Source organism: Pseudonaja textilis, chromosome 2 (assembly GCF_049901715.1).
Source record: "Pseudonaja textilis isolate UNSWEBS1 chromosome 2, rPseTex1.2, whole genome shotgun sequence".
Classification (NCBI taxonomy): domain Eukaryota; kingdom Metazoa; phylum Chordata; class Lepidosauria; order Squamata; family Elapidae; genus Pseudonaja; species Pseudonaja textilis.
In genome coordinates, this window is record NC_141991.1 from 126,110,252 (window position 1) to 126,132,934 (window position 22,683).

At 39.7% G+C, this 22,683-nt stretch overlaps 1 protein-coding gene across 3 annotated transcripts in view; it reads left to right on the plus strand.

The window, feature by feature from the left end:
- CA10 (carbonic anhydrase 10 (inactive)) overlaps positions 1-22,683 on the plus strand; it is a 372,251-nt gene that overhangs the window by 344,963 nt on the left and 4,605 nt on the right. For all 3 annotated transcript variants that reach the window (XM_026711241.2, XM_087925164.1, XM_087925165.1), the window contains one exon: positions 20,389-20,543. In XM_026711241.2, the coding sequence (XP_026567026.1) occupies positions 20,389-20,543 (155 nt within the window). The remainder of the gene's footprint in view (positions 1-20,388; positions 20,544-22,683) is intronic.

The following is a 22,683-nucleotide window of genomic DNA, read 5'->3' on the forward strand; positions in this document are numbered from 1 at the left end:
TTGCTCTTGGCATTGACCAAGGGAAGTGAGCAAGGGCTGGAGGGCAGCAGAAGATACGAAGACCTGACTGCTTCCTCAAGTATTCGGGTCAAGAGGTTAGGTGAGGGGTTTCTTTTAAAGTGAGATTATTTTTTTATGCTTGGATGCCAGGATGTCCTACACCGTGGTTTTGTGTTTTAATCCTTGTATGTCACTCAGCGTGTGAGGGTCCTAAAAATCAAAGAAGGCCAAAATTCAACTTCAAATGCAATAATCTTTTTTAATGGTTAAAACTGCACTGATGTGCATTACTGCAACCTTTCTATTTATTTTGGATTTGGTAGTTTTTTCAGGTTAAGTAGTGCAGTTTGTTCTTCTTTGGATAAGTTGCTTTTGGGTGGTTTGCTAGTGCAGAGGATGTTGGTGATTTCGAGTCTGATTTTGTTAGCATCGTCAGGGTTGGTTTTGGTCAGGATGGTTTCAACTCCGCATATGATGGTTTCTGTGGGGATGTGTTTGGGAGCGACAGCAAAGTTGAATCCTTTTGAAAGGACCTTGGTTTCAGCTTCAGTGAGGATCTTGTCTGAGATGTTGTGCACTGTTTGTTTCATGTGTGGCTGTGGGGGGGGGAGGAGTTGGTTTCTGGCGTTGTTGTAGTTTCCTGAGTTTGTTGGTGTGTGTGTCTGTCTTGAGGGTGGTCTGTGTTTTGGCTCTCCAGACAGCAAGTTGTTTGGATTTGTCCCAAAGTAGGGGGTGAATCTTGTTGCTGAGTTTGAGGTGGAGTGGATCTCCAACTTATCCAAAGAAGAACAAACTGCACTACTTAACCTGAAAGAAGACACCAGCATAATAATCCTACCAGCAGACAAAGGCAACGCGACAGTGGTTATGAACACATCTGACTACCAAACCAAGTTAACCAACCTACTCCAAGACCCCACATACAAACCCCTAAAGACAGACCCCACCACCTACCTAGAAAAAACTACCAAATCCAAAATAAAAGTCTCCCCCATCAGTGAAGAAATCCAGCAAAGAATCATACCCAGAGAGAAATCATCCAGATGCCCTAAGCTTTATGGTCTCCCCAAGATACACAAAGAAGGAACCCCACTCAGACCAATAGTCAGCTCCATAGGCTCACCTCTACAAAACCTGGCCAAATTTCTCGCCAAACAACTACAACCCTATGCAGAATCCATCAACTCACATGTAAGAAACTCATTCCAGTTCATCGAGATCATAAAGAAACAAAACTTACAACCCAGCGACCTACTAGTAAGCTTCGATGTCATATCCCTCTTCACCCAAGTACCAATAAAAGAAGCCTTGACAGCCATCCAAAACAAATACAACCCCCAAGCACATCCTAGATCTGACCAACCACTGCCTATCCAATACATACTTCACCTACAATGGACAAAAATACAAACAAATAGAAGGAGCACCCATGGGATCACCCCTCTCACCTGTCATCGCAAACCTCTACATGGAACACTTTGAAACACAAGCTCTAGAAAATACGACCACAACCCAAACTCTGGCTCAGATACGTAGATGACACCTTCATAATCTGGCCACATGGGAAAGAAAAACTGAACAACTTCCTCACACACCTCAACAGCCTACACCCCAAAATACAATTCACCATGGAAACAGAAGCCAACAATCAACTTCCTTCCTAGATGTCTTGGTATACAAAAGATCCAATGGCTCCCTAGGACACACCATCTACCAGAAGAAAACACATACAAACCGCTATCTACATGCACTCTCACACCACCACCCAGCACAGATCAATTCCGTAGCCAAAACACTCATCTCCAGAACAAAATGCTTAGCCGATGAACAACACCAAAAAACCGAACTACACACTCTCACCAACGTACTTACAGCCAATGGATTCCAAAGACACAAGATTACCCACCTAATCCAAAAAGAAACCCCAACCAAAATCCAAGACAGAGAACAAGAAAACGGCAAAGCCCTCCTCCCATATATAAAAGGCACTACAGACAAAATCAGCAAGATCCTCCAAAAACACAACATTAAAACAGCATTCTGCACAAACAGAAAAATATCCACCATCCTAAGAAACCCCAAAGACAAAATCGAATTAGAAAACCAAGGAGTATACGAAATCCCCTGCACTGCCTGCCCTACCATATACATTGGACAAAACTAACAGAAGAATAAGTGCACGCATTGAAGAACATAAGAACTCAATCAAAAAAGAAGAAACGACCTCTTCCCTGGTCCAACACCTCAAAGCCACAGGACATGAAATTGACTTTAAAAATACCAGAACTATTGCCAAAACCGAACACTTCAACAGCAGAATAATCAGAGAAGCCATAGAAATAGAAAAACGCCCACACAGCATGAACAAACGAGATGACACCTCCCGCCTTCCAGCCATTTGGAAACCCGCCCTCATGAACAGACAAGTACCTAACATGAAGAATGACACCAGACCCACACCCATCAGAGCCACACAAGATGCCACCACCACACTCCCATGTAGAAAGCAGACTCACACCCACTCAGAAGATGAGACACGACCATGGACCAGAAGCTACACTGCAGCTGCATCACTGCCCACTTCAAACCCCTCCGAGCCATACATGAAGCAGGCCGACACCCACTATGGAGATGCAGCGCGACCTCGAACTCGAAGCCGGGCAACAGGAAATCCAGCCAATCAGAACACGACCAACCCCCCAACCAATCAAAACACAGCCAGGCCCCCTACCAATGGGAAGACACCCCCACCCAATCAGAACACAGCCAAGCCCCCACCCAATCAAGTCCCACCCCCACTGGCAGTTGGAAGGAAAAAAAGCAGCTGCAATCTCACATCACTCTGAAAAGCAAGAGCCGAAGACAGAGGCCTGATGATGATGAATGAGACTTCATCGAAACGTTGCCTAGATACTTTGAATCTTACGTGGGAGAAAACCCGAACAACCAAAGATCCACATACAAATACCCGCGAGAACCTCAGAAAACAAGTATATATATCTGTGTATATATGTGTAACAATAGTAAATGGAATAATTATTCTATTCAAGTACAGCTCTGCCATTAATATTAATAACAATCTTTTACATTTCTATTTCCTTTAACAAACATTACCTAGTAATATCAGTTGTCTTTCACTTTAATCATCTATATTTCATATTTTACTTATTACTGTCTTTAAATAAAAAACAAAACAATAGTTATTAACAGTGGTCAATAAAATTATTATTCTTATTCAAATTCATCTTGTCAACTGATAAAAATCTTCCATGTTTCTTTCTAGTTTTTTTTAACTTTCTTTTTAAATCATTGAGAGCCAAACAAATATTCCATTACACATCAATGCAAATTTTTCCTATCACTTTAATCATCTAAACATATTTTCTAACCCTTTTCTGTTTCTAATATAACAATGCTATCCCATGCACCTCTCCTTAAGTTAAATTTTAACTATTGTCTCTATGTCTTTTAAATAGGTTTATACCTTTAATTCTTGTATGCTTTTCCTGAACCTTTATACCTTGTTTCTGTCTCTTGTAGCTTCTTTTCCTTTCCCTCTTCCCTCTCTTCTTCTCCCTCCCCTTTTTATTCCCTTTTCTATCTGATTCCCCCTTCTGTGATCCTCCCTTCTGCTTCTTCCTAATATTATGATTGCTTTTCAAATTACTATTTTTTTGTTTGTTGCTTCAATACTTAAGTTTTTAACTCCCTTTCACCCCTTTCCTTTTTTTACCCCGCTTAAAGTTGCTTGGTCATTAAAGATGGCTTCTTCTTTATCCCACCCTTCTTGTTCTGCCAGCATTTCATAGTTCAAAATCTCCATTTCTAAAAATTGAAATACGAAGCCAAAAGATTCTCTTCCCTCTTGTGCTTCTTCTTTTTGTTCTTTAAGTCTCATTTTTAACTCTTCAAGGAGTGATGCCATTTTAAAAATTTTTAAACAACCCCCAATTGATTTTATTTTGCTTCATTAGGATCCACCATCCAAAATTCCAGGAATCATCCAATAATCCAAAACTGTTTCTTGCTTCTTTTCTCACTTTCTCTTTCCAGGGGCTGTATTGTCTTGTAACAAAGTTTCAGCTACAATGTATCTTTTACAAGCCTTGTTAAAATTCCACTATCGATTTTTTTAAGTTCCAGGTGGTCTCCTCCATTTTACAGATTCCACCCTCTTCTTTCCTTTTTCCCTCCTCTGCTTTCTTTCTTTTTTCTAAAGAAAAATTTTAAATTATCCAAGAATCTTATCCCTTTGACAATTTATTTTCAGCTAAAAATAGCCTATTAATGTCAAAGTGGATTAGTATCAATTTCTTATTCGAATCTCTTCTTCTTAACGTTCCAAGTCAATTAAAACTGTCAATGTGAGAGGAAGAAAAGCCAATTCTGTTTCCTTTCCCTTTCTTTTTCTGGCCACCATTGCAACCGCCTTTGGGAAAGAGAGTAATGGCCAGCCAAGGAGGAGAGATACGGCTCTCCTCAACCCAGCTGACTGCTCCCCCTTCTTCACCACCTCTATGGGGTGGCTTCAGCCCCGAATCCGGGCGGCTCGGGGCACTCCAGTGGCAAGCATGGATCAAAACTGTGCACAATCACGATTTCGGTCTGTCGCCGAAGAAGCCTGAACCGGAAGTCCTACTGAATGTTTTTTAAGAAGAGTCTAGACAAGGGATGTGAAACTGGCCACCCGCAGGCCAGATGCATCACACATAGGCCACGCCCACCCCAGCTCTGCAAAGGCAAAAAATGGCATGATATGTCACGTGATGGTAACATGACATGGCGAGTTTTACACCCATGGTCTAGACAGTCACTTATCTGAAATAGTATAGGTTCTCCTGCTTGAGCAGAGGACTGGACTAGAAAACCTCCAAGGTCCCTTCCAGCTCTTTCATTCTATTCTGTTTGTTCTGTTCTAAATCCCTAGTCTTGTATAAGGGAGAACAGTTTGCTCCCTACTTGCTCCTCCGTTTCTCTTCCCCTAAGATGGCACAGCAGTGCCTTCCTCGTTTATCTTTTTGCATTTCCATTGCGTTTCTGTTTTATGTTTATATCCTTTATTGTATTTTGTTCAATTTTGCCCTGTTTTGGTATTTAAGTTTAGCTTTTACAAATCACATTGTCTTTGCAATATTTAGTTATTGTTTCTCTAATTGGGTTTTTTCCCTTGCTGGTCATTGACCATAATTAATCCATAATACTTAATACATACTATGCCTTAATGCTTGTACCCACTAAAGGAAATAAATCAGATACTACTTATAGGTAGTGCCCAAAATAAACAGTTGATGCTTTAAAACAAGATAGTGCTTCCTGTGTTTTATAGAAACATGAGCCATGGTGGCGCAGTGGTTAGAGTGCAGTACTTCAGGATACTTCTGCTGACTGCCAGCTGACTGCAATTTGGCAGTTCAAATCTCACCAGGCTCATGGTTGACTCAGCCTTCCATCCTTCCGAGGTGGGTAAAATGAGAACCCAGATTGTTGGGGGCAATATGCTGACTCTGTAAACCACTTAGAGAGGGCTGTAAAGCACGGTAAAGGAGCATATAAGTCTAAGTGCCATTGCCATCAAGAAGCATTTAGAAATTGTGAAAACACAGGAAGGATTTGCATGAATTATTTTGATAGAGGGCAGGTTTCTGTGCAGATCCCATCTAATGACTTGGCGAATGTAATAGTGCAATTATGGGGTGGGGGGGGAAGGTAAATATGAACAATATAGATAATTGCATAATGATCCTAATGGGTTATCAGTGCTTTCTGTGTGGTTAGTCCAATAAAAACAGTTACTGATTGTAACTTGCAAACCAACTCTCAAAAGTGACAAGAAAATTGGGCAAAGCCATGTCTTCTGCCACTCAGAGATTTCATTACTGCAATTTCCAAGATGTGTGTAAGTTGTCATTTTTTATTTTGTTCCAGGGTTTTTTAAAATTATGTTATATGTGGTTTTTGTCCTTTTATATTTTTATTTTAGGAGCTTTAGCATACTGTAGGGGTTTCCCTTTTTCTTTTTGTTTTAAATCTTACAATATTCACATTTTTGTTTTAAAGTATATTGCATCGTAAGATAATATCATTGATAATATTTATATAATGCACATATAACATTACACATCAATATGTAATGCCCTTTAGGAAATTTTAATTGTAACATGTTTAAAATGCAACATTATTTTTAACAATTGCCAAAAATAATCATAAATAAAAATACTAAAGTATTTTACTAATGAAAAACCTTTTTAAAAAGCAATATAAAAATAATACCATAGATGAATGTTTACATTTAAAAGATCAATTGAATTTCCTATATTTCTCATTTAAGACTGTCAAACAGAAGAGCAAGAGAATAAAATCCCTAAGATTTTGGGAAACTGCTGCCAATTGAGAGAAATGAGAGCATTAAAGAGATGATCAGACCAGAGAAAAAATGTTTTCCTGCATTTTAAGGGAAGACTTCCTAAACATCAAAACTAGCTATGAGATATTTTTTTTATCCCTAATTTCTAAGATCGGACTTAATTGTTTTATTGACTGCAACTCTTTATACTAAAGCATGGTCTTATGGCAGAGCAGATGGACCAGTCACATGATCATGTAATAAATCTTTGCATGACTGTGCTCCCAGAATCCCTGTTTGTAGTTTCATTTGTGAAATGGTTGCTTGCCTCCATTTTAAGTAGCTTCGCTAAGGACCTCATAGGGAGACAGCTAGGGAGACACTATCTTTTAAAATTTGAAACACCTCATTTTGACTAAACACTTTGATGCTGAGCATCACTCTCTGTGCTTCATAAATAATGAACAGGTAGGAAGCGGCAAAAGAGAAGAAACTAGGATGAGACAGAAACCAGTCAACAATTGCAAAATAAATCTGTCTTTACTGATCGGAGTTGCCAAGATAGTTGAGATGCATTTGGTTAGCTCCAGCACTCTTCAGTGCTACAGAAATGATTTTGCTCACTTATTAGGCTTGGAAATAAAAAATATCAAGCTGAGTCTTCAGGCCAAGGACCTACTGCTGTAACTATGCATCTGGAAGAGTAGGAGATATGTCATCTTTGGCATGGATTGCCTGCCCATTTTTCCATTGTCACAGTTCAGTCTCATCATTCGTGCAAAAACATTAATGTTGTCATTACTTCAAACTTAAATAAATGTCCCGTCAATCATTTTCTCTGAAAAGGTTTTTGACATCATGTCACAGCTCAAGAATGAGCAGTGTGAGTTGCTCAAAAACAGGAGTTGCAAGTGACTGAGATCTGAGCCAAAATTTCTTCCCTTCAGATCCAAAACTGGTGGCACGGTGATTAGAATGCAATACTGCAGAGCTAACTCACTGTTCACTCCAGGAGTTCAATTCTGAGCGGCTCAAGGTTAGCCCAGCTTTCTATCCTTCTGAAGTCGGTAAAATGAGGGCCCAGGTTGTTGGGGGTAATATGCTGACTCTGTAAACTGCTTAGAGAGGACTGTAAAGCACTGTGAAGTAGAATAGAAGTCTCAGTGCTATTGCTATTGCTACCTGCAAAGAAAAGAGAGGGAAGTGAGACCGGAGAAATCTTTAGTATCTGTGAAGTAGTGGCAGTTTTGAATTGGTCTGTAAAATAAAACAATATTGTTGCTGAGCAGCAGAACAGAAGGAATGATCAATACTAGCTGACATCAGGCAGAGGTGAACAAAGACCCAGTGGTCAATGGGAGGAATTTTCCTGCTGATACACCCCAATTAAAGTTCTCATGGGTTTGTTTTAGAGCCTTCTTAATACTGGTGATTTGTTTAAATTTGCCTCGGGCTGGGGTGGTGGCGGTGGTGTTTCCTTGTGTTCAAGGCAGGACTAGGAAATGGTGGAATCATTTGAGATGACAAGAAAGAAGATGAGGGTCATAAAAAGTGAACTACTTTCTAATGAATGCAGTATTACATATCTATATAACAGGTACTTAATTCACTTAAAACAGGAGTGTCAAACTCATGGCATCATGTTGTCATCACATGACGTATCACAACTTTTCCCCCCTTTGCTAAACTGGGGGTGGGCATGGCCAGCGTGTGATGCATCCAGCCCGTGGGCCGTGAGTTTGACACCCCTGACTTAATCTGTAACTGTTCGTTACTGTGACTCTTGGCTGAAAGAAAAAATGCACTATTCTCTAAATTTTCCCTAATCCATCATAATGCCACAGCACCATTTCTCTGCATCTGTCTCACTTTCAAAATGCTGCTTCGGGGCGGGGGGGGCAAGATCTGTCTCAAAAAGAGGTTTCCCCTCTCCAGGATAATTGGGGAATTCACCAGACTCTCTGAGGGCGGAAAAGAATTTGTACATTGCAACTGCTCCTGTTGTTTCCCTTTCTGCAAATTGTCATGACCAGCAATCACACATGAACACACTTTCAGCCATGCTTGACTCACCTGAGGATTGAAAACCTAATTCTCTAAAGTTTTCAGGAGCTGAACCTTTTTGACCAGGGGATACATCAAAGTCACCACTTGCAGAAAGCATCAAGAGATTATTGTGAAGATCCAGTTCTACACTGAGCATGCAATTTTCTGGTGTGTCACAGAGTCAGTGAAAAGAGCTTGGGATGAAAACCAGAGCTCAGCAGAGGAGTACACCTACCCTTTAAAATTTGGGATAAGGGAAAGTCCTATGTTCATCCCCTATTTATCTGCCATTAAAAAAACATCATCATAAAATAATACAAAAGGCAAAGTATCTTCCTGAAAACACTGAGAATTGCAGCCAGTTAGAACTGAATAGATGCCACTAGAAAACAAATAATCTGGCCTGGCATAAGACAGATTCTGAATGAACTGAGGACTTAGGAAACAGTTTGCCACTAGAAGGGACAAAGACCCTTTGGCAGTGCCAATGGGCACATTAAATGGGATTCCCTTTGCATTCATCCTTTCAAGTTATCAGGGAGAAAAGCATATTTTAGGAAATTATAGATGAAGCAAGTTTATAATGCAGATAGTTGCATTTTTCAAAAAACAAAAAGCAGACATAAGGGAAACTTAGATGGGAAAATAAGCGCAGGCTTTTCAGTTCTTAAAAAAAGAATAGAAAGAAACAGGAAAAGGGGTAGAATACAACCTTGACATGAAGGTTAAATCTCCTGAATAATGTGGCTGCCTCACTAAAACATGGTTTCTTACTTTCCTTTCTCCATATGGCCAATAGTGAAAATCTGAAGAGCTTTCACTCTTCTTCAAAATAGTGGGCAAAGCAGGCCAGTATTGTCCTTCGCATTGGCAGAAATAACACGTGTAGTATAGTGGTGGGATTCAATATTTTTTACTACTGGTTCTGTGGACGTGGCTTGGTGGGCGTGGCAGGGGAAGGATACTTTAAAATCTCCATTCAGAGGTAATATTTGCCAGTTCTCCACACTACTCAAAATTTCCGCTACCGGTTCTCCAGAACTGGTCAGAACCTGCTGAATGCCACCTCTGGTGTAGTAGAGTTGCAAATGAAGCTGGTAAATTAGACTGCAACTTCAGCTTTACTAAAAAGCTTTAGACAACTAAGGCCACAATGGGGAGCAGAAGTCTATGCCTATGAGCTATCTAGTGACACCATGGAAAAAAGATAGTGACTGTAAGAGGAGCAACAGATGAAGAGCATTAATTCACAAACATTTACAGGGTTTGGAGATATAGAAAGATAATGAATGGAATTGGGGTAAAGTAGATTTAGCTATCTTTCCTTTTCTTATTTCCTGTCTTTAATTTCTTTGGCTTATACTTTGCATCACACTGTTTACCCTGAAGGAAACCACATGATGAGAGAGTGTGTGTATTATTCACTACAGTCTGCTGTCTCACTGTCTGTGGCTGAGGAGTATGATAAATCAGTATTCCTTACTTTGTTCAGGATGGCAGTTGATTCTTTCAGAACAAGAAAGTGTATGAAGACTAAGTATGCCGTTGCATTTAGGATCAGTCCATTATATCTCTGATCATGCTCCATGATGTGCGTTCCAGTCAGTGGTGGGATTCAAAAATTTTTACTACCAGTTCTGAGGTCGTGGCTTGGTGGGCGTGGCAGGGGAAGCATTGAGGTAATTCCCCGTTAGGAGAATGTGCACACACAGGGAGACATAGTGAGAGTGGTGAGGAATAACACACAACCAGCACACAGATACACTGTATAGTAAAATGTAGGTTTTTACTTCCAGTAAATGTTTAAGCAAAGTTCAACATACAGTCCAAGTCATACACAGTTAAAGCAGTCAGTTTTCAGTCCAGGGATAATCCAAAATCAAAGTCCAGTATCATAAACAGTTCAGTAACATCAAATCCAAGAACTATGATCAGCAGCAGTCAATAGGGAAAAAAATTCAGGAATGGCAACACTCTCAGCAACAACAGAATAGAACAAACCAGGTTTCTGGCTCCATCTTATGGCTGTTTGAGGAACCACACCCAATTACAATTTTAGCATTCCCTTAAAGAGGCAGCATTAAAATGTCTATCCTGGTTTATATATTTTCCGACCCAACTGTTAGGTGACTTACATTTCTAACATTCTCCCCTTTGGGTAGGACAATATATACAAACTTACATTCTAAGTCCATAATCCTCACAGCAAGCCTTATACTTTACGGAGCCTTGGGCTTTTGTAAAATGATCTGCGATGTTATTTTCTGACATACAGTATTCCAGCTTAATCATCTTACTTTGCACACATTGTCTCACATTTAAATATCTTAAATCTGTGTGTTTTGAACTTGTCTTTACAGCAAGATTTGAAGCCATCTGTATTGCTGATTGGTTGTCTTCATAAACAACAATAGAATCTGTTACATCAATTCCCATATCAATTAATAGTTGCTTATAATAAACTAAATCTGTACATAATAAAGACAAACATGAGAATTCAGCCTCCATTGTTGACAAACTTAAATGTTTCTGTCGAATAGACCTCCATCCAATCAACACCTTTCCCAATAATACTACAGTACCTGATATAGATTTACGTGTATTTATGTCTGTAGCAAAATTTGCATCGGCATATGCAGTTAGACTTAGTTCATCTTTAGGCTCCAAATACAATGCATAATGCATTGTTTGTTTCAGATATCTTACACATGTTTTGCAGCTTGCCAGTGCCTTTCAGTTGGCTCAGCATTAAATCTAGCTAATTGGTTAACACGGTATGCTATATCTGGCCTTGACCAATTACTGAGATAAGATAAACTACCAATCAAGGACTGATAAATGTTCTTATCAAAAACAGGACTTTGAACATCACTATGGTTAAACTCCTGGCTCATCGGTCTTTTAGCCGGCTTACAAAGTTCCATTTTAAAATTCTTCAGTAACTGGTTAATTTTATCTGCCTGTGAGATTTTGTAACCTCCCCTAGTTCTATCTATCTTTAAGCCAAGATATTGTTTGATTTCACCTAACTGTTTTATCTTAAATTTCTTCTCTAACAGTGATATTTTTTTTGTAGCTTCTTTTTCAGTTTTGGTGATTAATGCTATATCACCAGTGAACAATAGCAACAATCAAATTACACCATTACTTTCTCTTTTGAACAAACATGGATCAGCCATGCCAGCTACAAAACCTATCTTAGTTAATTCTTTAACTATACACTGGTTCCACTCATATCCTGATTGCTTCAAACCATAAAGACTCTTTTTCAATCTCCAGCAATCAGTTGTATTATCATTTTTGATACCTAAAGGTGTCTTTAAATATATAGTGTGTTGCAACAGTGCATGCAGATATGCCATGTCTACATCTAAATGCTTTACAATGTATTTCACCTTAGCTGCCCACACTAATGCTGCTCGTAATGTAGTAGCCTTCAGACTAGGTGCAAACACCTCATTGTAGTCATTTGCTATATGATTAAACCCTTGTGCTACTAACCTGGCTTTATGGGTAACAGTCACATCTACATCTGTCTTGAGTTTATAAATCCATTTACACCCTATGGCTTGTTCACCTGGTAGTAACCTGACATTTTCATATATCTCCAGTTTTTGTAAGGATTTCAATTCCTTATCCATTGCTTCCTGCCAAGCAGCCTGATCCTTAGCAGGATACAGTTTCAGTTCATTATAATTACTATGAACTGTATTTACTTGATATACAACACTAGCCCGATATCTATCAGGTGATCATGTTACTCGGGTTGAACGTCTCAGTTATACAGGGCTTACTGATGGACTCACCTGTGCCACCTGCTCCTGTTCTCCTACTTCCTCCTGTTCTTACTCTTTAATGGGTGTTCATGGTTTACTTATTTAATCTTTAGGGGCTACTTTGGTGTCAATTATAACATCATTGTTGGATTCCTGTTCCAGTTTATACCACCCAACATGCTCAAGAAATTTTGCACTAGCGCTACAATAAACATGAGCTCTGCCTTGATCCCAGAATCTAAACAATCTATGGTTGGCTTTGTAACCCACAAAAAATAATTTCCTAGCTCTATGTTGCCCTTTCAGCCTTACTTGTGAGGGAATATGCACCCATGCTGGAGCTCCAAATGTGTATAGATAGCTTAAAATTGGCTTTCTGCCATGCCAATGAGTGAATGGCAATTCTCCAGTTGTTGTGTTAACTACATTGTTTAACACATGGTTACTACACATTATGGCCTCACCCCACAGTGTTTCAGGCAAACCTGAGTCAGATAACATCGTACGAGCCATGGCTTGTAACGTTGCCCTCTTCGTTCTATAAACGAGTTATGTTGTGGTCTGTAAGGTGCAGAACATTTATGCTCGTCACCAGCCAATTTTAGGATAGTTTGGAATCTATTGTTAACAAACTCAGTCCCGTTATCAGTAAGTAAAGTAATTACTTTACTCCTCATTTTTCTCTCAGCAAATCTTAGCCAGTTAAAGAAATGTTGGAATGTTTCTGTTTTATTTTTCATGAGATAGCAGAAACCGTATCATGAGTAATGGTCCATTATACTCAAAACATAACAGGCACTTCCCAAAATGGGTTTTTTAGAACCAATTATGTCAGCAAACACAACTTCTAAAGGTTCTTTGGTCTTAATCCCATTAAGTCTGTTTGCTGGAATAACCTTGCTTTTCTCTTGGCTACAAGCATTACAGTTTAAGTACTTACTACAAGGTTTTAATTTTACTCCCTCTGACAATTCAACAGGTTTGGTTTTTTTATTTGAGGATTTTGAAATTAATGTGCCCTAGATGTCTATGTAGTAAATGTATACATTTATCATGTGGCTTAACATTATTATAAACCGGGTTAGCCATCTTCAACTGATTGTCATATATCACATATAAATCATTCTCTAAATTAGCAATAACACTTTTACCCTCTTTCTCTATTATACAGTTATCTCCCCAAAAGGTTACTACACAACCAATATTAACTAAAGCCCTTACTGATAACAAAATAAATTTCAGTTTAGTTACATATAACATAGATAAGTGCTCATTTACACAGGAACAATATGCAATACCTTCACCAGATGCTTTCATCTTCCATCCATTTGCCAATGATACTTGTGGCTTACTTGTAGACATCTTTACAAAACTTTCTCTATTTTTAGTAATGCACTGCGATGCTCCACTATCAACAACCCACAAATCATTGTTTACAGTTGAATTGCTAGATCTAGCGAAACTAACATTCTTTTTAGCCTTCTGTTGATTACTAATATTCTGTCGTTTTCCCTTCTTACAGAATTTAGCTATATGTCCCTTAGCCCCACAAGAAAAACATTTCCTAACAATATAAGCAGTTGAACACAAATATTCTTCTTGTGGTTGTTCCTTCCTCAGTTGGTCCCTATTCAGCTGTCTTCTTGCCTCTTCTAACAACCTTCTGGTTATGTCAGTCAATGTCAGTTTATCTTTGGTCAGGACTTCCAGTGACGATACGTAATCATCATAACTTTCATCCAATGAGGAAAGAATGATGTAAACCTGAAGCACCTCTGAAAATATCAGCTCCTTTTCATGTAGCTCTTCAAAAGTTCTTTTCATGAAGTTCAAATGAGCTAACATATCTCCACCTTTCAGAAGACGTGCTCTAAACAGTTTACGTGTAAGATGTATGTGTGCACCTACACTGTCACGAACATAAATCCTCTTCAAATTCTCCCAACACCTAGCAGCAGACTCTTCTCCACGAATATGGACTAGCTGCTGGTCACTCAGTGTTAGTCCAATTATACAAAGAGCTCGTTCGTTGTTCCATTTAAAGTCAGCAAGCTTCTTGGCATTGTCCTCATCATCTGGATCCCAAGCATTTACATCCAGTGGATCTTGAACTGCATTCCATAACCCTTCTCTACGCAGAAGTAGACTGCACTTCATAGACCAGGAAACATAGTTTGTTCCATCCAACTGGGTTATCGGTGATAGACTTGTTGAAGGGTCTTGTGCCATCTTTACCAGGACAGTAAACCACAATTAAACAGTAAACAGCTGTCTGTATACGTTACTGTGTATTCACACCAACTCTCAGTTATCTGAGCCTGGTATGGCCTGGGGCCATAACCAGTATTGAGGTAATTCCCCGTTAGGAGAATGAGCGTACACAGGGAGACATAGTGAGAGTGGTGAGGAATAACACACAACCAGCACACAGATACACTGTATAGTAAAATGTAGGTTTTTACTTCCAGTAAACGGTTAAGCAAAGTTCATTAAACAGTCTGAGTCATACACAGTCAGTTTTCAGTCCAGGGATAATCCAAAATCAAAGTCCAGTATCATAAACAGTTCAGTAACAGACTTACATCAAATCCAAGAAGAACTATGATCAGCAACAGTCAATAAGGAAAAAAATTCAGGAATGGCAACACTCTCAGTGACAACAGAACAGAACAAACCAGGTTTCTGGCTCCATCTTATGGCCATTTGAGGAACCATACCCAATTACAATTTGAGCATTTCCTTAAAGAGGCAGTATTAAAATGTCTATCCTGGTTTATATATTTTCCAATCCAACTGTTAGGTGACTTACATTCCTAACAGGAAGGTTTACTGCAAAATCTCCATTCTCTCCCCACCCCACTAACCTGCTTTCCAGCTCCATTCTCCTGTGCAGGGCAACCAAAGAAGACCCAGCCAATCAGCTGGCACTCAGGAGGCAGAGAATAGATGGGGGCAGGGCCAGTCAGATATGCCAGTTCTCCAAATTACTCAAAATTTCCACTGCCGGTTCTCAAGAACTGGCCAGAACCTGCTGAATATCACCTCTGGTTCCAGTCCTGGTTGGGTCTTACTCTTAAAATATCTCACAAATTTAGCTCCTGGTGCCTTCAATCTGCCTCCCATGATGCTGCTCTGAAGCAAAATAAGAAATGTTCATTCTTTTGATTATTCTGATCTGTCCTGCCTTTCCTCAAAGAAATTAAGTAGTCTCTCTGTTATCCTCATAACCAAATGTGAAATAGTGACTCTCTGTGTGTGAAGCAAGTTGTACTTGTTGGCGTGAAGAAACCATAGCCTTTAGTTTTAAGCTGTATGTGATATCCATATGAATATCAGTAAATGTTTGTTTTATTAGATTAAAAGCAGGAAAGTCCTCATGCAATTCCTTCTGATCGCATTTTCTTGTCCTCTTGTTTATTAGCTTTTAGTCTTAAAGATTATTGCAAAATCAGAATACTACTGGCATTCTGGAAGATTATTAGCAACAGGTTTGAGGAGGCCCGAGGACTTTTCCCACAACAGCATAATAATGCAAAATTGTTGCGCCTTATAATTTCCATATATCTTCTTATGACTGCCTGCTATGTAAACAGTACATTACAGTGGGGTACAATATGAGGAAAAATCATGAGGTCCTTTTGACAAACAAAACACTTTCTATATAGCGTGGATAGAATATAGGGTAAAAAAATAAAACAAATCCAGATGGGATGAAAGTCCTACTAAAGAATGAGAATGAAATTATGGGCAATTTGGATAGGAACTAAGCTGATTATTGCTATTGTAAATTATTCCTCACCCCCTTCCCTGTAATTTTGTTCTTTTTTTTTTAAGCAGAACTTTCATTCTGATTTGATTTTTTTTGTGCATAATGTACTGCTTATTTTATATATGGAGCAAGCCCTCCCTTCTGAGAAGGCCGAGATCTCAGTCACACAAGTTTTAATAAATGACTATACTCATACTTTTAGCCAGCTGTCAGATCTAAATTTGTAGTGTGAGTGGGGCTTCGGGCTCTTCCTACTTACTGGGGAAGCCCCTGTCCACCATTCACAGGATCCACACCCTTATCTCTCCTCACTTGTTCTCACTCACCTGTGTCAATCAATTACTCAATCAATTTCCTTGCACACTTTTGCATCTCTCTCACACTTTCTCAAGCCAGCATCATTCTACCACATGAGCTACCTATTAGTCAGGGCAATTTTTCCCCACACATCTTACAATGTCACACCAGACTATAGGCCCTTGTAGATAAGGAGTCTGTGTAATGCCAAGGTGTCAAACTTGATTTCATTGAGGTTGTGTTTGACTCAGGGGGGTGGGGAGCATGGCCAGGGTGGGCGTGGCCAGCTCAGAATAATTTGTGTCAGGGGCACCTATGGTGGCTCGAGCCCTTTGCCAGCGAAAATGAGTCCTGAGCTCTGTTTTTAGCTGCAACTGTCTTCTGCAACCCTCTGCCAGCAAAAATAGAGCTCTGTTTTTGCTGGCAAAGACACCACGGACCAGTCCTTCACTGTTTCCAGGGCAGCCCCGCAGGCCAGATCTAAGCACCCCATGGGCCAGATCTGGCCCACAGGCTTTGAGTTTGATACCCCTGGTGTAATGCCTGACCAAGTACAAGTCAGACATTACGTGTACTATGTGTGCCTGTTGCTGGATCACTCTGCTATGCGAGCCCAAATAGCCAGGGAGAGGATTATGAGTGACCCTTTGTGTCGTTAAAATACATGCTTCAAGAATGGATAGCAAGAGATCTGAAAGCCAATGTCACCAGGACACGTGAATTAGATCTCTAGAACAAAACCTGTCTTGTTAAAATTGGTGGAATGCACAATGCCACAAAAATAGGCTGCAAAGCTCTTTGAAATGTGCCGGCAGATTTTTAAGAACTCAGTCTCTTTCTAATTACAAACTGAGTACATAACATTTGCATCCTGACATCTAGAAAGGGGATGGCTCATTAATTAGCAAGGAAGTGTCTGATTTAAAGAGGAGGAGCTAGAAAGTTTGTCATTCCTTTAAAAGTATGTTTTCCCATTGGCCTGAGCCTCTGAGCCATCCAAGGGAATTCTCAGTGATTTCTACACAAACACACACACACACACACCCCTACTGTGTGCACTAAGGACATTAAGCTTCACTGAGTAGCTTTATTATCATACATTAACCTTAACAATGTAGAACCTTCTTTATCTGGAGTGCAAGGGTAATTAAATCTGAACAATCTTGGCCTTTCCAAGAGAGAATGGACAAAAATTACAATGGTTAATTAACCCTCCTTTCTCCCCTCCTGCCAGAAGATTGTATCCCTTTCCAAAGTAGGATGTTACATGTGATTACTGCAAAATGCAACTGAATTATAGTTTATCTTGACTCAGTGGCCAAATTTACACCTTGCACTGGAAATTAAAATAATCTTTGGGCTTATTTGGGTATTTGATTTAGTTTATAGCATCTTCCCAAAGCTGGTGCTGTCTAGATAAAGCTATAACTCCCACAAATAGCCAACTATTGGCCACACTGAGAGGGACATGGAGCTTTTTTTCTTTTGTTATGTGTACCTTTGGTTCAATGCTGACTCCTGGTGACTGCCTGGATAAATATTTCACTTTTCTTGGTATTGTTTTCAGAAGTGGTTTGTTCTTGTTTCCTTCCTTGGGCTGACAGAGAGTGACTGGTCCAATATGGGTTTGCGCCCAAGGCAGAACCAGAATTCACACTTTCCTGTTTTCTAGCCCAAAATGGTGCTTGATGGGAACTACAGCTGAACTGAAATACATTGAGGAAAATGCAAGCAAATGCTAGAGGCAAAGCCTAGCATCAACATGCTTGAGCAGCTTCCAGCCTCCAGCTGCCCTGTTAGAATCTGCTCAGGCTGATGCCTCCCTGTGCCCTCCCTAGGTACTGCCAAAGAATCTTCTTCCTACAATGCTGGCGGAGATTTCTCTGGTGAGATTGCTATATGAAAGGAAATAGCAGTACACATCCCCTCTAAATGTGATGAAAGTTGTAATGAAATAGATAGAAGAAGATTAGTTGGTTGGTTGGTGGTAAACAGATGATAGATAGATAGATAGATAGATAGATAGATAGATAGATAGATAGATAGATAGATAGATAGATAGATAGATAGGACAGACCAATGGATAGATGGATGGATGGATGGATAGATAGAAGATAGATAGATAGATAGATAGATAGATAGATAGATAGATAGATAGATAGAGAGAGAGAGAGACAAAAACCATACTGCAGATAATCAATAGGACTACCATAACTGCACTGCAAAAATTCAGATGGTTATATGGATGTCTATTCTAGTCTGTTCTACCTGCCCTACCCTACCCTATCCTGTTCTATCCTATTCTGGAAGGTACTAAAAAGACACCCAAAAAAGTGAATTCTTCCTTGCCTTGGTACAGTTGCCTGATTTTTACAGTGTAGATCCGCTACTCTTACAATACAACACTGTACTGAAAAAAAGAAAAATGCATGCAGAAAATATAGATATGAAAAAAAGCTCTCCCATATTACGCAATACTGGTGGTGAAGAAATGTACATAAGGAAAATGCTCAAAAATGAAAACTACTTATGAGTTTCAGACTTCTTTTAAAAGTAACAGACTGGTGTAGGAATAGACTGAAAGCATCTTCAGGGTAGCACTCAAAGAAACTATTCAAGACTGACTGGTTTGCATCCTTAGCTACCACTCTGATTTTCCACATTCACACATAAAGCACCGAGAAGTGGCTGCAGCAATTTCAAGATTGTCAGCTTACTGCGTTAGTTGGAGTATTATCATCCTGTTCCGAAAACAGAAAACTGTCACCATGACATAAACCCATCTAAACTATATTTACTTATTTATTTATTTATTTCATTTACTGCTGCCACAAACTTGTGATGGAGGTTATTGCTGTCACAGTAAAAGGAACAGAATTAAAACAAAGTACAGTCTAAATTATAAACACACAACCGAGGTAGGAGAGAAAAATAATAATGAGATATTCCCAGGGTGTTACTGAAAGATTCTTTTAAAAAAGCTCCATTTTTAATCACTTCATAAAAATATTCCCAGGGTGGGAGTCAGCCTGATTTTCAAGGTGGAACCTATACAGTATCATTGGTATTGATAAAAAAAAGCAGCAGCTGATTTCCCAAAACAGTGGGACAACATGAACTCCTTCCTTACTTGATCTAACAAAATTGGGCCATATTCAATTGGGGAAAACAGTTCTGTCAGTACCATTGATGCACTTTAGCAATAGTGTTGTGGAGCGGCGGTAGATATGAGGCAGACACAAAGCTAACAGCGAAAAGCCTTTATTCGGTGAATAAAGGGTTGCCGCGGCTGCCGGGGCTAACAGGCAGTCAGCTGGTGGCAACAGCTGATGCCGTTTGACAGCTCCTTTTATAGCCAGCTGTCAAATGGAATCAACCAATGGGAGCGATCGGTGCTCCCGCCAGAAATGCGGACCAGATTGGGAACTGTCGTCAGTTCAGTGAATACAACAAATAGCAATAGCACTTAGACTTATATACCATTTTACAGTGCTTTACAGTCTTCTCTAAGCGGTTTACAGAGTCAGCATGTTGCCCCCAACAATCTGGGTCCTCATTTTTACCCACCTCGGAAAGATGGAAGACTGAGTCAATCTTGAGCCTGGTGGGATTTGAACTGACTGCAATTTGCAGGCAGTCAGCAGGCAGCAGAAGTAGCCTGCAGTACGGCACTCTAACCACTGCGCCACTGCAGTTCATTGTGCTTTAAATTGTACTTAGGAACTGAACTGATAACCAGTGTAGAACATACAATACAGACCATAAAGTACTGTACCAAGCTGATCATGCAACTGGACCATACTGGGATGTTTCCACCCCAAGTTTTAGGAGAGAGCTTTGGACTTTTCTTCCTTTGTAAACTATGGTCTGGTACACCACACACCTTGAAATGACAAGGAAATCACAATATCATTTGTGTGGAAGAGCTTTGTGGGATATGGGAAACAAACCAGGATTTGCAGCTTCAGACTGCCCATTCATAGAGATAGCTTAACCTGTTCCAGTGTAAAAACTTTGGCAGAGTAGCCTAGCAATTCAAACATTTTCCTGATTTAGATCCATTTAATTACCAGTTAAACTCTGACAGCTGATTATCTTCACCTGACAAATGCAAATGCTCTGTTCTCATAATAATTTTACCATAATTTATTTCCTAGACGATGCATACTTACTGCAGGGACTTAATATTGAGGAACTTTATCCTGAAACCTCTAGTTTCATTACATATGATGGGTCCATGACAATTCCACCCTGCTATGAAACAGCAAGTTGGATACTAATGAACAAACCTGTCTACATATCAAGAATGCAGGTAAGATGAAAACCTTTATTGGCTATGATACATTACCTTTGGAAATAACGAATCCTTCTTATAATTGCTGCACCTTCAGAAATGTATACTTATTTTTCTGGAAAGCCACGGTAAATTAGGCAGCCTCCAATGGAGAAGTTAAAAAGAATCCCACAACTTTCGAACTTTGCATTTTTGAAGGTTATTATCACAGTTCTCCACCTCATATGGAGGCAAAGTACAGGCATAAAGGGTTTAACCATTTTCAAGGCAAAATGTTTGGGTCAGTGGTGGGATTCATTTTTTTTTACTACTGGTTCTGTGGGCGTGGCTTGGTGGGCGTGGCAGGGGAAGGATACTGTAAAATCTCCAGTCAGAGGTGGTATTTGCCAGTTGTCCAAACTACTCAAAATTTCCACTACCGGTTCTCTAGAACTGATTAGAACCTGCTGAATACCACCTCTGGTTTGGGTGCTTTAGAGAGCTAAATGGCCAATGGAAAGTTCCCCACTTAAGTACTAATGTTTTTGTTCTTTTTAAAAATATCTTTCCAAACTGCTACAACAAAGTCAAAAGCCTTCTAAGAGGCAGAAGTAGTAATGGCAGTTGGAGCACAATTATTATGTTTAGTAGTAAGACAAGAATATGAAAAGTAAAAAAAAGTTACAAGTGGGACTTTGAAAAGTTGACAGAAGGAAAAGACTTGTGTTTCCGTCATAGTGAGATTCTTCTGGTTTCTCCCACCACTGCCTATAAAACAAGACAAACCAATCCAGTTTATCTCAGCCTTAAAAATTACAGTCCTGTTTAGGGGAAGAACGTCACTATCTCTCCTCTAATTCAGGGGTGTCAAACTCAAGGCCTGCAAGCTGGGGGTGCTTAGATATGGCCCATGGGCTGCCCTGGAAACAGTGAAAGACTGGCTGATGGTGCTTCTACCAGCAAAAATGGAGGGGCCGCGTGTGGCCCTCCCACACTCCGTTTTCACTGGCAGAGGGTTGCAGGAGACCATCACAGTCGAAAATAGAGCTGGGAAGCCCGTTTCTGCTGGCAGAGCGCTCTGGCTACTGCAGGTGCTCCCAACACAAGTGACGTCAAGTTGACTGTTGCAATGACGAGGCAGTCGAGGTGTTTGATCATGATCAACTGATTCATGATGATCTTTATTGGAATCTAATCTTGCATTTATACACATTTTTAGTAATCCTCTAACATTGGTTAACTTTGGTTTCTGCTTGACTTTCGATATGGTTCAGCATAGTAACTAACACAATTAATGATCTCTAGTCAAAGTCCAACATATGTTTACTTCCTCTCTCTAATCCTCCTTTAAATGAGTAACTTTATTTGCCTGAGTTGTATCTGCTTGGAACCATTCTTTTCTCTTGTGGTTTGCCATCAAAGATAAAGACATTCCTGCAATTACAACTCTACAGTTGACCATGGCCCCCTGAGGTCAAACAAAACCGTGATGCAGCCCTCAATGAAATTAAGTTTGACACCCCTGGTCTAATTCAAGTGCAACAATATTCCACCAGCAGCTTATCTCAGTCGTAGCACTCTTCCTTTTATTAAACAATGTCTCTTTATCGTGTATTCAAGGTCATTATATCTGAAAAGGGGTGGGGGGGGTGAGTCACTATTTTCTCCTTCCTAGTAATGAATTGCACTGGAATAATGCTAATCTATGCCTTCTATTGATTTGAGCTGCAATCCTATAGTCACTCCTTCTGAAGTAAAGTGTTTTGAAAATAATTCCATTTACCTTCAAATAATTGTGCTCTTGACAACATCTAGCTTCCTTTCACTGATCTGGACAAGCTCAGTCAGATCAGATCTGCTTAAAAATTTTATAAGAGATCACGAAAAAAATAGGACAATTAAGATAGACTGGGGGATTAAAAAATAAATAAAACCCTGAAAAAAATGGTAGCAGATAGGTGCTAAGAAAACTATGAAAACTAAGAAAACTATGTGAAATCTCAGCTCCAAGGAGAGTTTATCTTAAACAGCATTTATCAGAATGATATTGATAAATATTTTTTATTGGCTATAGAGCAGGACTGATTCTCTGAAACTCTGCCCTTCACTCAGGTCTCCAGAAACTGGGGGAGACATGGACAAAGTCAATCCACCTACCGTTTCCATAACACTCAAAGGC